Source organism: Oncorhynchus tshawytscha, linkage group LG09 (genome assembly GCF_018296145.1).
Source record: "Oncorhynchus tshawytscha isolate Ot180627B linkage group LG09, Otsh_v2.0, whole genome shotgun sequence".
NCBI classification, from domain to species: domain Eukaryota; kingdom Metazoa; phylum Chordata; class Actinopteri; order Salmoniformes; family Salmonidae; genus Oncorhynchus; species Oncorhynchus tshawytscha.
The window spans coordinates 73,026,493-73,038,856 of NC_056437.1; the positions used below are offsets into that span (position 1 = coordinate 73,026,493).

The 12,364-nt window shown below is 42.9% G+C and overlaps 1 protein-coding gene across 2 annotated transcripts; it reads right to left on the bottom strand.

Annotated features, from left to right (window-relative positions):
* Positions 1-5,672: 5,672 nt before the first annotated feature.
* On the bottom strand, positions 5,673-11,703 carry LOC112258647 (2',3'-cyclic-nucleotide 3'-phosphodiesterase). Of its 2 annotated transcripts, none has more exons than XM_024433160.2 (4): positions 11,521-11,703; positions 8,357-10,102; positions 8,121-8,248; positions 5,673-7,193 (listed from the first exon to the last, which is right to left on the bottom strand). In XM_024433160.2, the coding sequence occupies exons 2-4, from the start codon at positions 10,080-10,082 to the stop codon at positions 6,738-6,740; spliced, it is 2,310 nt and encodes a 769-aa protein (XP_024288928.2). In that variant the 5' UTR covers positions 10,083-10,102; positions 11,521-11,703; the 3' UTR covers positions 5,673-6,737. The 2 variants fall into 2 exon arrangements, with proteins under 2 accessions (XP_024288928.2, XP_024288927.2); XM_024433159.2 differs by having other exon boundaries at positions 8,357-10,115.
* Positions 11,704-12,364: the final 661 nt, after the last annotated feature.

Genomic DNA, 12,364 nt, shown 5'->3' on the forward strand with positions numbered 1-12,364 from the left:
GCTTCATAACGCTCACACCCATCTCTCGTTGAAAGAACCGACTTCGCTATTCAACTGTAGGACACCGATTGGCTGGTATTGTCTGTTTAGTATTGTAGCCAATCAGAATGGAATCACATGATCATGTATAAAAGATAGTAAAATTGTCTCCCTTTTTCAATTATACTAATAGTTAATAATCTGAGTACATTCTGGCACCAGTGAACTGAAGTCCATCTACATTAAGGCTATTTATATTTCCCGTTGCTCTTGGCCTTAACCATATGTAGATAAATACATAAACATGTAGCCAATGATTCACCAAAGGCATTTTCATTCAGTGGCCTTGAAGTAAATTGTACAAACTGCAGTATTGTGCTTTTTTACCCCTGGTATTTTTATTCTTATTTGTGTGAATCCCAAACTATTTGTTTCTTTGTTTGATTAAACAGGATACAGTTTTTTTTGTTCTAGTAATATTTGAAAGGGGAGGTGCCTTATGCGCCTCAGGGGTTTTTGGGGCTCCATGCAATCTGAGATCCTTGAGACGTCCAAAAATGCATTTAAACCATACCATGGTTTGTGATGCTCTGTCTTTGGTTATTGAGAAGGCTTTGAAGCCGCCGGGCGGCCATTTTGGCGCTCACCAATAGGAGCAGTACTCCATAGGAATACATTGAATTATATTTCAATTAAATGTTTCAAGGAAGAAAATAGCATGTATTTAAGTACTTTTTTAGTTGTAGTGGGGACAGTAACATTAGTCATCTAAAAAAATATATACTTTAAGGAAATGTTTTTATATACGTTTTTATTTTTATGTTTAGCTCACATAATATTATTTAAAAGTATGCATTAAGGTGTCTTTAATGGAATAAATGTGGCAAAACGATGCATTTTATAGCTTCCAAAATATATTTTACAAAGGTGGGGGAGTGCCAAGATGGAGGCAAGGAGGCTTCAACACAACGCCCCTATTAATCATCTAGTGTATACATAATCTCGATTTTAGTTGAATTTGAAAATGGTTAAGGGTTAAGGTTAGGTAAGGGTTATGGTTAGGGTAAGGGGTTAATGTTAGGGTTTAGGGTAGGAAAGTCTGAAGGATTCCAGATCGTAATAATTGTTTACCTATCCTGCACATGCAGTTATCGCTTGCCTTGCCTATTCATCACATTGTTTTGTATTGCCTTGTGCATAAATCAACAAATTCCAAATAAAATAACGCTTACAAAAATTATGTCAACACCAGCTGTCTAACCAATGCAATATTTTTTCTAGTATAGATAGCTCATTACGGTATGACGAACAGAACCAGGGTAATACATTAAAATGTGTAATAAAATCAGACCATTTCAAGGTGGAAAAAATTAATTTGGTAGGAGCAAGACTCTTTTGCATCATATTAGTCAGATGAGCCAAGTGCCCTGTACAGTCAGTGTGTGTAATCCTCAGTCTAGTGCAGCTGGCAATACAGTCCTTGGTAAGAGTTGCAATTCTTTCTCTCATACACACCGGTGTGTAAATGATTAATATCAAAATTTGCACAGTTGTGGTGAAATATGGTGCAATGGGAGGTGATGGCACACCACTAGACAGTCTGACAATTGGGTCATTCAACTCAGAGCCTCTCCAGAATAAAATGTAACAAAGGTAGGATTGTGGGTGTGCGAGAGCCTGTGGCCTAGGATACACTTCCACAAAAGTGGATGAAACAATGTCACTTCAGTTTTGGGAGATTCAAACATTGACTGGCCTGATGAGAAATATCCTTTAGATAATGTTCTCTTCATACATTGCACTTATAATATCCAGAGGCTGAGTGCCATCTGCTGGACAACTTCTCCATCTACAAACAAAATGCCTGAGTCTCACTGTACCTTGTCAAGAGTCAATAGCTTCCTAACTGTTGAAATGGGTACGCAGCAGTGGCGACCCAGTCATTCAGGGCAGCCCCACATTTTTAGCACCAAAATATATAGATATTTTTTAAATATTTTTTTTTTTGGGGGGGGGGTCTGTTTTGCATGCTATTTTGACATTAATTCATGTCACATATGTTTGCAAACAATGTAAAAAAATATATATATCATTGAGTTAAAAAAGCTGCATACAAACATGGTCAACTTTTTTGTTTTCTTGAGTAAGGCAGCTCCAAAATGCAGGTGTTCAAGCCTAGCTCAGTGCTTCTGTGGTGGTGGGGCAAGCCAGCAGAAAATACGGAGCGTGATGATTGGCTCAGTGTTCTGTCACTCATGGGGACACTACGTCACCACCAAGTCTAAGGGTAGAGCTCTAAAATTCTAGCCCCTTGGGAGCTGCCATAGATTTACATTAGAAGTGCCCATCCAAGAAGGCTCAAGCTCATTGGCCACAGAGACAATTATGTCACATCACGTTATATCTACAGTAGCTTTGATTGGACTGATCATTTCAACATCATACTTTCAAAATCTTAGCTAGCCGTCATCATCGTGAATCAAGTCGAAGATCTACTGGCAAATCCTTTTTAATCCTTGTCATACAAAGAGAAATAACGAAGAGAAATTATAGATACAACGTATCGGTGCTCATCGGCCATTGGACATAAACATTACACAACAAGTTGGAAATCGCAAATTCAACAATGAGTAGTTTGGAAGGAATCAGTGGCTAACTGCTAGCATTGCAAAGCAATAATTAGCCTGCTATTCAGTGGAGTGGCTGTGTGGTCCCAAGTCTAAGATTATGGGTCTCTTTTCCTAGTTTAAAATTATAAACATTCAATATTGGCCATGCTGTCAATGAAGCAATTATCAATTATTTGTGCCGCACTCAAAACTGCAAAATCTGACTTTAGTGAGTTCAATACAACTGGGAACTCTGGGAAAACGAGCTACGGCTGGGAAAATACGGTTTAAAATTTCATCCAACTTGGAATTGTAAATCGGGAACTCGCGCCTCTTTCTAGAGCTACGACCTGAAGATCACTGACGTCATCATGATACAACCCCCCCCCACGTTCCCAGTTGTCTTGAATGCACCATAAATCCAGAGAATGCCAGACTTTAATGATAAAGTTTGATGACAAAAAATGTTCAAGTGAGCACAGTACAAGGTGAGTCCAAAAATGTCTTGTATTCTTCTACATAAATTAAATATGCCAGGGAGATATGTACAGTGCCTTGCGAAAGTATTCGGCCCCCTTGAACTTTGCGACCTTTTGCCACATTTCAGGCTTCAAACATAAAGATATAAAACTGTATTTTTTTGTGAAGAATCAACAACAAGTGGGACACAATCATGAAGTGGAACGACATTTATTGGACATTTCAAACTTTTTTAACAAATCAAAAACTGAAAAATTGGGCGTGCAAAATTATTCAGCCCCCTTAAGTTAATACTTTGTAGCGCCACCTTTTGCTGCAATTACAGCTGTAAGTCACTTGGGGTATGTCTCTATCAGTTTTGCACATCGAGAGACTGAAATTTTTTCCCATTCCTCCTTGCAAAACAGCTCGAGCTCAGTGAGGTTGGATGGAGAGCATTTGTGAACAGCAGTTTTCAGTTCTTTCCACAGATTCTCGATTGGATTCAGGTCTGGACTTTGACTTGGCCATTCTAACACCTGGATATGTTTATTTTTGAACCATTCCATTGTAGATTTTGCTTTATGTTTTGGATCATTGTCTTGTTGGAAGACAAATCTCCATCCCAGTCTCAGGTCTTTTGCAGACTCCATCAGGGGTTCTTCCAGAATGGTCCTGTATTTGGCTCCATCCATCTTCCCATCAATTTTAACCATCTTCCCTGTCCCTGCTGAAGAAAAGCAGGCCCAAACCATGATGCTGCCACCACCATGTTTGACAGTGGGGATGGTGTGTTCAGGGTGATGAGCTGTGTTGCTTTTACGCCAAACATAACGTTTTGCATTGTTGCCAAAAAGTTCAATTTTGGTTTCATCTGACCAGAGCACCTTCTTCCACATGTTTGGTGTGTCTCCCAGGTGGCTTGTGGCAAACTTTAAATGACACTTTTTATGGATATCTTTAAGAAATGGCTTTCTTCTTGCCACTCTTCCATAAAGGCCAGATTTGTGCAATATACGACTGATTGTTATCCTATGGACAGAGTCTCCCACCTCAGCTGTAGATCTCTGCAGTTCATCCAGAGTGATCATGGGCCTCTTGGCTGCATCTCTGATCAGTCTTCTCCTTATATGAGCTGAAAGTTTAGAGGGACGGCCAGGTCTTGGTAGATTTGCAGTGGTCTGATACTCCTTCCATTTCAATATTATCGCTTGCACAGTGCTCCTTGGGATGTTTAAAGCTTGGGAATCTTTTTGTATCCAAATCCGGCTTTAAACTTCTTCACAACAGTATCTCAGACCTGCCTGGTGTGTTCCTTGTTCTTCATGATGCTCTCTGCGCTTTTAACGGACCTCTGAGACTATCACAGTGCAGGTGCATTTATACGGAGACTTGATTACACACAGGTGGATTGTATTTATCATCATTAGTCATTTAGGTCAACATTGGATCATTCAGAGATCCTCACTGAACTTCTGGAGTTTGCTGCACTGAAAGTAAAGGGGCTGAATAATTTTGCACGCCCAATTTTTCAGTTTTTGATTTGTTAAAAAAGTTTGAAATATCCAATAAATGTCGTTCCACTTCATGATTGTGTCCCACTTGTTGATTCTTCACAAAAAAATACAGTTTTATATCTTTATGTTTGATGCCTGAAATGTGGCAAAAGGTCGCAAAGTTCAAGGGGGCCGAATACTTTCTCAAGGCACTGTATACTGTAGCTAAGAAAGTAATAAGTGTGGAGCACATGTAGTCCATAACTGTTTTTTGAGAAATGTAATTAAATATAAGAGCTTTCATTGTCTGCTTATATGCCGCCTTCATTTATCCTATAGTTCTGACTTGGTGTACAGGGAGGGCACAGTAAGAACAGCCCATGTTCTGAATTCTGTCACTGTACATTTCAAAAGTGCTGAACAAAGTTTTGACTACGTCCATCCTAGCTTGCTCATGTCTTAATTGAAATTACAGATTGCCTCTAATCTCCTTGTCGTCCCCTTATGCCATTGTTTGTACATCTCAATTTTCAGTAGAAACATTTCTTTAAGTCAGCCATGAGCCATTTAAAACATTTTGTTAAATTTAAAGGCAGTAAATGAGGCCGAATGAACTGTGTCGCTGCCAGACAAGGCTCCGCTGATAGCCAGCTGTAGCATAGGCGCAATTGATGTTTTGTATACATTCTGCCTGCGGCTATGCAATCCTGACCTGTTCACTGGACGTGCTACCTGTCCCAGACCTATTATTTGACCATGCTGGTCATTTATGAACATCTTGCCCATGTTCTGTTATAATCTCCACCCGGCACAGCCAGAAGAGGACTGGCCACCCCTCATAGCCTGGTTCCTCTCGGTTTCTTCCTAGGTTTTGGCCTTTCCTAGCCAACGTGCTTCAACACCTGCATTGCATGCTGTTTGGGGTTTTAGGCTGGGTTGCTGTAGAGCACTTTGAGACATCAGCTGATGTACAAAGGGCTATATAAATACTTTTGATTTATAGTGTTGTGGCTTTGCTGGCATCCCACTTAATTACTCACTGAGATTTACAAGCTTAATTCACCACTGGTGTAGAGACGAAGAAACAGTCTTGAACAGGGTGTAACAGTATAAATTGCATTAGACAATATTTGCCGCAAAACAAATTCCTTTATTAAGTGTACAAAACATGTGCAAAAATAGTGACTCATTGGAAGAAATACACAAGCATGGCTTTGCCCTAAGAGACCTACACATCAGTCATGAAAAGACAGTGAATACATACAACTTGACATGCGAAAACTATGGTTGACAGAGAGGGATGATCCCAGGCTGCAGTCACCTATACTACAGAATATTGCAAATTGTGGCCTTGGTTTCACAGCATTTGATAAGTACCAAGTAAGTGCCAGCTAATCAAACAAACTGCACATTCATCAGCATTCTCCCTTTGATTTCTGCTGCATCGTGCAAAAAGAGTTAATTAGGAATGGCCTCGATGAATGACATTCACAGTTCATCAAATCAAGCACACAGACACCCTTTTGGCCCATGAGCTACTTATGAAATTACCCAGCTCTTTCCTTCGTACTAAGCACACATACAAATGCACAAATACATGACAGGGCTGACTGACTAAATCACAGGAAATGACCAGTGTCACGAGAAATTACTGAAAGAGATGTGCAACTTTTTGCAAAGAAGCTAATCATGACTAGAACTACATCAGCTAAACTGAAAAACCTGGCATGCGATGAAAATACTATGAGCCACTCACACCAAACATGAAAACACATCTAAATGCTTAACACTGACATATGCGGAAGGGGTTGTATATAGTGTTAGACGTGAATTGAGTAGGGAAAAATAGTGGTCACAAACGGGGAGAAGCGGTACTAGGTACAGCAGTACTACATCTGAGCCATGAAATCAGGCCTTGTTTACAGAAATCCTATCCAATTGCAACTATGGCACTAAAAAGCATGACAAGACACTGAACAAGATGCTAAGCTTGACCTAAACTGTGGTTTAAAGGCCTCTTGGGTTGTGCAGCAAAGTAATAGAGAAAGGCACACAGCTTGTGGATTTGGGGTGGATATCCAAGACGCCTCCCAAACCCCAAAAGTAGCACAAACAAACCTCCCCACAGACAAATCAGAACACTAGTACGCCACTCATCCCGAGCCATCCATTACCGCCACCTTCCCCCTCTCCTTTACAGTATGGTGCACTTTTGCTTCTTCTTCTTCTCCCCGTCTTTCTTGGTCGTGTCGGCCTTCTTGGGCCCGTAGAGGCTGGAGAAGCAGGCCTGGGCGGAGACGGGCTCCCTCAGACTGAGCAGCCACCTCCCCTTGCCGTAGTAGGCCAGGGAGCCAAGCTCCATCTCCTCCACCAGCTCTCCCTCCTGACCCTCTTGCTGCAGCGCTAGGATCTCCAGCAGGTCAAAGCCAGTCTGCTGTGGCTCAACCCCCTCCGCACAGCCCAGGGTGATGTGGGCACGGCTGCCTGCGGGCAGGGTGGCGGCAGCCGGGACTGCCTCCTTCTCAGCGTCGGCAGGCCACAGGGTTAACTGATCCTCAGAGAGTGAAACCCGGGCACCAACAGTGCGAGGTGTGACGAAGAGGGCACTGAGGGACAGCTCGAACGCAGAGCCATACAACTCTTTAACAATCTAGAGTGGGAAAAGAAAGACATTATTTCAAAATGGTGCCCTGAAAAGTGAAAATGCATTTAAACAACGCACAGGTCATCAGATTTTAAATTCATAAAACTAGGCCAATTTGAGCTGTGTAGTAAATGGGTTAATAGGATTAGGTTGCATTTTACAAATATTTCCCATCACAAATATACACTAAACAAAAATATAAAAGCAACATGTAAAGTTTGCCCCATGTTTCATGAGTTGAAATAAGAAAATATCCAGATGCACAAAAGGCTTATTTTGCGCACACATTTGTTTATATTATATCCCTGTTTGTGAGCATGTCTCCTTTGCCAAGATAATCCATCCACCTGACAGGTGTGGATTTCAAGAAGCTGATTAAACAGCATGTTCATTACACAGGTGCACCTTGTGCTGGAGACAAAAGGCCCCTAATTTGCAGTTGTGTTACAACAATGCCACAGAAGTTGAGAGCGTGCAATTGGCATGTTGACTGCAGGAATGTCCACCAGAGATGTTGCCAGAGAATTTAATGTTAATTTCTCTAGCATAAGCTGCCTCAAACATCATTTTAGAGAATTTGGCAGTACGTCCAACCGGCCTCACAACCGCTGACCACATGTAACTATGGCAGCCCAGGACCTCCACATCCGGCTTTTTCACCTGCGAGATTGTATGAGACCAGCCACCTGGACTGCTGATGAAACATTAGTATTTGTCTGTAACAAAACCATTTTATGGGGGAAAACATTCTGATCGGCTGGGCCTGGCTCCCAAGTGGGTGGCCCACCGCTGCACCCCTGCCCAGTCATGTGAAATCCATAGATTAGGGCTTAAATTAATATATTTAAATCGAGTGATTTCTTTATGAGCTGTAACTCAGTAAAATCATAGAATATTGAACAAAAATAAAACGCAACAATTTCAATGACTTACTGGTTTGTCTGCATATTCCTTGGCTCCCTCAGCCTTGCCATAGTCACAGAATTTGGTAGTGCAATGAAGAGCTCCATTGGCTTGGAAATACTGCTCCAGGTCCACCTCTTTCTCAGCCTCAACAGTGACTGAAAAAAAACAAAGCAAGCTCAGTTGTCGCAGTCAAGCTCAAGAGACTAAAATCTGATTTAGATACAATTATATTGTTTATCACAAGACAGTTGTGCTGAACTCACAGTCAGGCAAGTGCTTCTTGAAGGCCTCAAGCGTGTCCAGCGTCTTCAGGAAATCCATGGACGTGCACCTGACCTTGTCCTGGATGCCAGGGAGAAGGAACCAGCCAAAGAAAAGGGGCAGGGACGTCTCCTCAAGAGGAACTTTCATGGCCTGGATCTGGGCCTCCTCTAGCCCCCGCAGAGTTCTCTTGGCCAACTGTGGCAAGTCTCTGCTCCACTCAGTGCGGGGCTCCAGAAACATGGCCACCAGCCGGTGCTGCTCTGCTACCTCCCCCAGACGGGCCAGCCGATCATGGGTATGGTTGGTGTCATCCACCACAATCACTTGAGCAGATGTTCCTACACTGCAGCAGGCTACCACAGCATCGTCAAAAGCCTTATACCCATCTGCCGATGCTTCTGGACTCTCCGGTTTCACACCATGGTCATCAGCACAGCAGACAGTGCAGAGACCCTGGTAGCTATCTGCAATGGCACGTGCCAAGAGGCTCTTGCCGCTGCCGGGGAGGCCTCTGAGGATGATTAGAGTGCGAGAGGTGCGAAGGGTGGCTTTGGTCTGCTCATGTTCCAGGAAAGCGAAAGACAAAGTGCCAGGAGCAGGGACCTGCTCGACAACTTCTGCCTTCTGCTGCTCCACTGCGTCACCTTTTGCCTGTTTCTCCGACTCTACTTCTTCTACAATTTCAGCTTCTACCAGTTTCTTTTCCATCACAGTCTCAGCTGCTACCGGCTTCTCTGCTTCCACCATCTTCACAGTCTCAGCTGCTACCGGTTTCTCTGCTTCCACCATCTTCACAGTCTCAGCTGCCACCGGTTTCTCTGCTTCCACCATCTTCACAGTCTCAGCTGCCACCGGTTTCTCTGCTTCCACCATCTTCACAGTCTCAGCTGCTACCGGTTTCTCTGCTTCCACCATCTTCACAGTCTCAGCTGCTACCGGTTTCTCTGCTTCCACCATCTTCACAGTCTCAGCTGCTACCGGTTTCTCTGCCTCCACTTTCTTCACAGTCTCAGCCACTACCGATTTCTTTGGCTCTGGATCCGGTACAATGTCAGCGTCGGTCAGTCTGTCTGCCTCCACTTCCTTTACAGTTTCATGCTCTGCTGGCATCACCGCCAACACAATACCAGATTCTGCCTGCTTCTCAGATTCCTCAGGCCCTTTCTCTTCTGGTTCGAGCAGTTTGACGTCCTCAGATTCTGTCTGTGTGACAGGCTCGGGCGCTGCCTGCTCAGACAGTTTAACAGCCTCTGGGACGGGTTCTGCTATTTTCTCTGGCGCAGTTTCAATGTTATTCTCTGCTAGAGGCTCTGGTGTCCTCTCTGGCATTGGCTGCTTTTTAGGCTCTGCGGTCTGGATGTTTTCGCATTCTACGTACATTGCTGTAGCTGGCTCAGAGACCTCTGTTGAGCTCTCTAGTTCTGGTTGTTTATCTGGGTACTTCTCTGCTTTAGTCACAACTTCTGTAGAGGTCTCTGGAACCTTTTCAGGAGATACAACCATTTTCGTTGGGGATTTTTCTGCTTTTGGCGCCGTCTCTTCTTCTGACGGTCTTGATTCTCTAACCACATCTTGCAAATGCTCCATTTCTTGCCTAGTCACTGGTGATTCTGCAGGATCTATTGGAGAGTCGTGTTGTGACTTGGGGCAGTCTCCTGCTCCCGTCTCCTGTTGCTCTCGAGTCTCTGATGCGGTGTCCAACACCTGGTTCTGCTCAGCATCCATATCTGGGTTCCTCAATGGACCTAATGATGAACACTGGTTTAGACAAAAGATTTACAATGTGAAAATACATGCAATGATATGATACAAATTAAACTCATACAAATTCAATACTTAAGGAAAACAGGAACTTTACCAAAATAAACCTGTACAGCATACAAACAATGCAATGGCGCTGGAATTCATTTAAACTTCAAGCTGTTAAAAGGACGAAATTTGACAACTCTTCCCTTGTGCAAATATTTGGGATACCACACTTATCTTAGTCAGGGAGTCAACTGATATACTTTGGTATTTCTAATAAGCGTTATAGGGAGCAGCAGATTCCTTATTTAATTATTGCACTGCAGTGGTTTCGCTGTGTCGCCCCTCGAGTCCTGCCGACTCAGAGCTCATCGTGGGCAAGGCCTCTGCCAGGTTTGACAAAGGCATTGGGTGGTTGGCTTGGCTCTAGCGACCTGATTAATAAATGGTTTAAGCACAGCTGGCATATTTGGAGTGGTGTGTGAGACGAGGATGTGTGTAATGTATGCCTTCATGGCTCAATTTTCAAAACATCCACATAACCGGCTGTATTATAAGTGTAACGTTAGGTGGGGAAGACGTAACTGGGGAAGAAACAAACGTCAATTAGAATGCATGAACATTCATCCATAAAACCTATCAAATATGCATCACCAATTTAGTACGGAATTAGATTGATTAATGAAAAAGATTCAGATATAGGCTACGCAAAATTGGCGAATAAAAAGTAGAGGCGTGCTCAGCCTCCGACGACTAGGCCGGGGTGAGAAATGAACACCTGCGACTGATTAAACCAACCTTTTGTGTGGACAAGGGCTCGTATAGCCTCTTTAAAAACGCACTTGAATAAAAATCGCAAGTAACACCAAGAAAAGTACGCAGAAATGATCATTTTTGAGTAACAGACGGTCAGTAGCACAATGGACTATTGGTTGGTGAAATTAGACGACAAAAAAAAAAAAAAATCATGGTCATCCCGTTACAGGCTAGAAAAGTTGCCCAAGAAACAAAACGACATTCGAATCAGCTCAAATGCCAATATTTATAGGAAGTGAATATTGAGTAAAAAACAGATGAGAATAATGTTTAAAGTGCAACGGTGTAAACGCGGCTACTATCGTCTAACAATGAAATGGTGAAACGGGGAGTGGCTGCAATGCAATCACAACGTTACAGATAAAACAAATTCAGCGTGGCAATGTCATGTCCAGATTTAGATGCCACATTTGAACAATAACGGTAGCCTATTTCAAAGCTAAAGAAATTGTATGTCTGAAATGCGACTATTTCTGAAAATGTTGATCACGTCAGTCAAGTTCCAAGATCGTACTATATGACAGCAGCTTCTAATCGGGCGATTTAGGATAACTACCATATTGCTATGAATGGGACGAGATTACCGACGGAGGTTTCTTACCGTGCCTGTTGTTGTGTCAGGAGTATGCCGCTGACTCTGCAATTTAAGCGTTTTCAAAGCTGGCAAGCAGTGGAGAGTAGGCGCTCCGCGCAGAAATCTGCCCACAACACGCAGGAAACAAAACGGAAACTACTGTCTCTTGAGCACGCGCAAGGCTTCGTGCTCTTGAGGGTGGGGTGCTTCCTATCGTTTGCGCGCCCCCGCTCTTATCAACGCGAACGGCCCAGCAATGACAATGTAGACCTGGCTCCTGGCTGAGAAGAAAGTTAAATATGAGTTTAGTTGAATTGAAATTCCACAAGCCATGGCAATAATGCCAGAAAGTCTGATAATTCATGGCATAAGTGACAACAATGAGTCATTTTATATTTTGGCAGTTAATGATTTTAGGTCCACTTCCACAACACATACTCCTTGAAAAATAAAGCTCTGTATAAAAATGTTTCCAGAAACGCATGTTCCGTACAGGAAATTTGCTCAACAGTTTGGGGACTTTATGAGATTAGATGAGTCTAATCAATTTCTGATCTGATAACATGGCAGGATTTCTTAATACCCATATTAAGGAAACCAGCTACCTAGTGAATAACAGCATTGTCAGCATGCCAGTCTGAAACAATGATATCAGAGTGCAGAAGTAAAGGGAACTAGCCTTGTAATCAGATAGAAAAACACCACAGTGAAACGTGTACACAGTTCTAAAGAACTGTAAGATGACTTTTGACTGGGAGAATTGTGCCAGTCAGTACATGTCTGTTGTTTTTGTCTCCAATGGCCTGCTTATATGCACATTGGCACAGGCAATTAAACCCAAGTTACCCAACACCTGCTAACAGGCTTTGCT

Bases quoted from the DNA above. Each gene is read 5' to 3' on its own strand.
- LOC112258647 (XM_024433160.2), bottom strand. From the start codon at position 10,082: ATGGATGCTGAGCAGAACCAGGTGTTGGACACCGCATCAGAGACTCGA. The intron at 8,249-8,356 runs GTGAGTTCAGCA...GTTTTTTTTCAG, and splicing joins CAAGAAGCACTTGCCTGACT to TCACTGTTGAGGCTGAGAAA. The intron at 7,194-8,120 runs GTAAGTCATTGA...TTCCCACTCTAG, and splicing joins AGGAATATGCAGACAAACCA to ATTGTTAAAGAGTTGTATGG.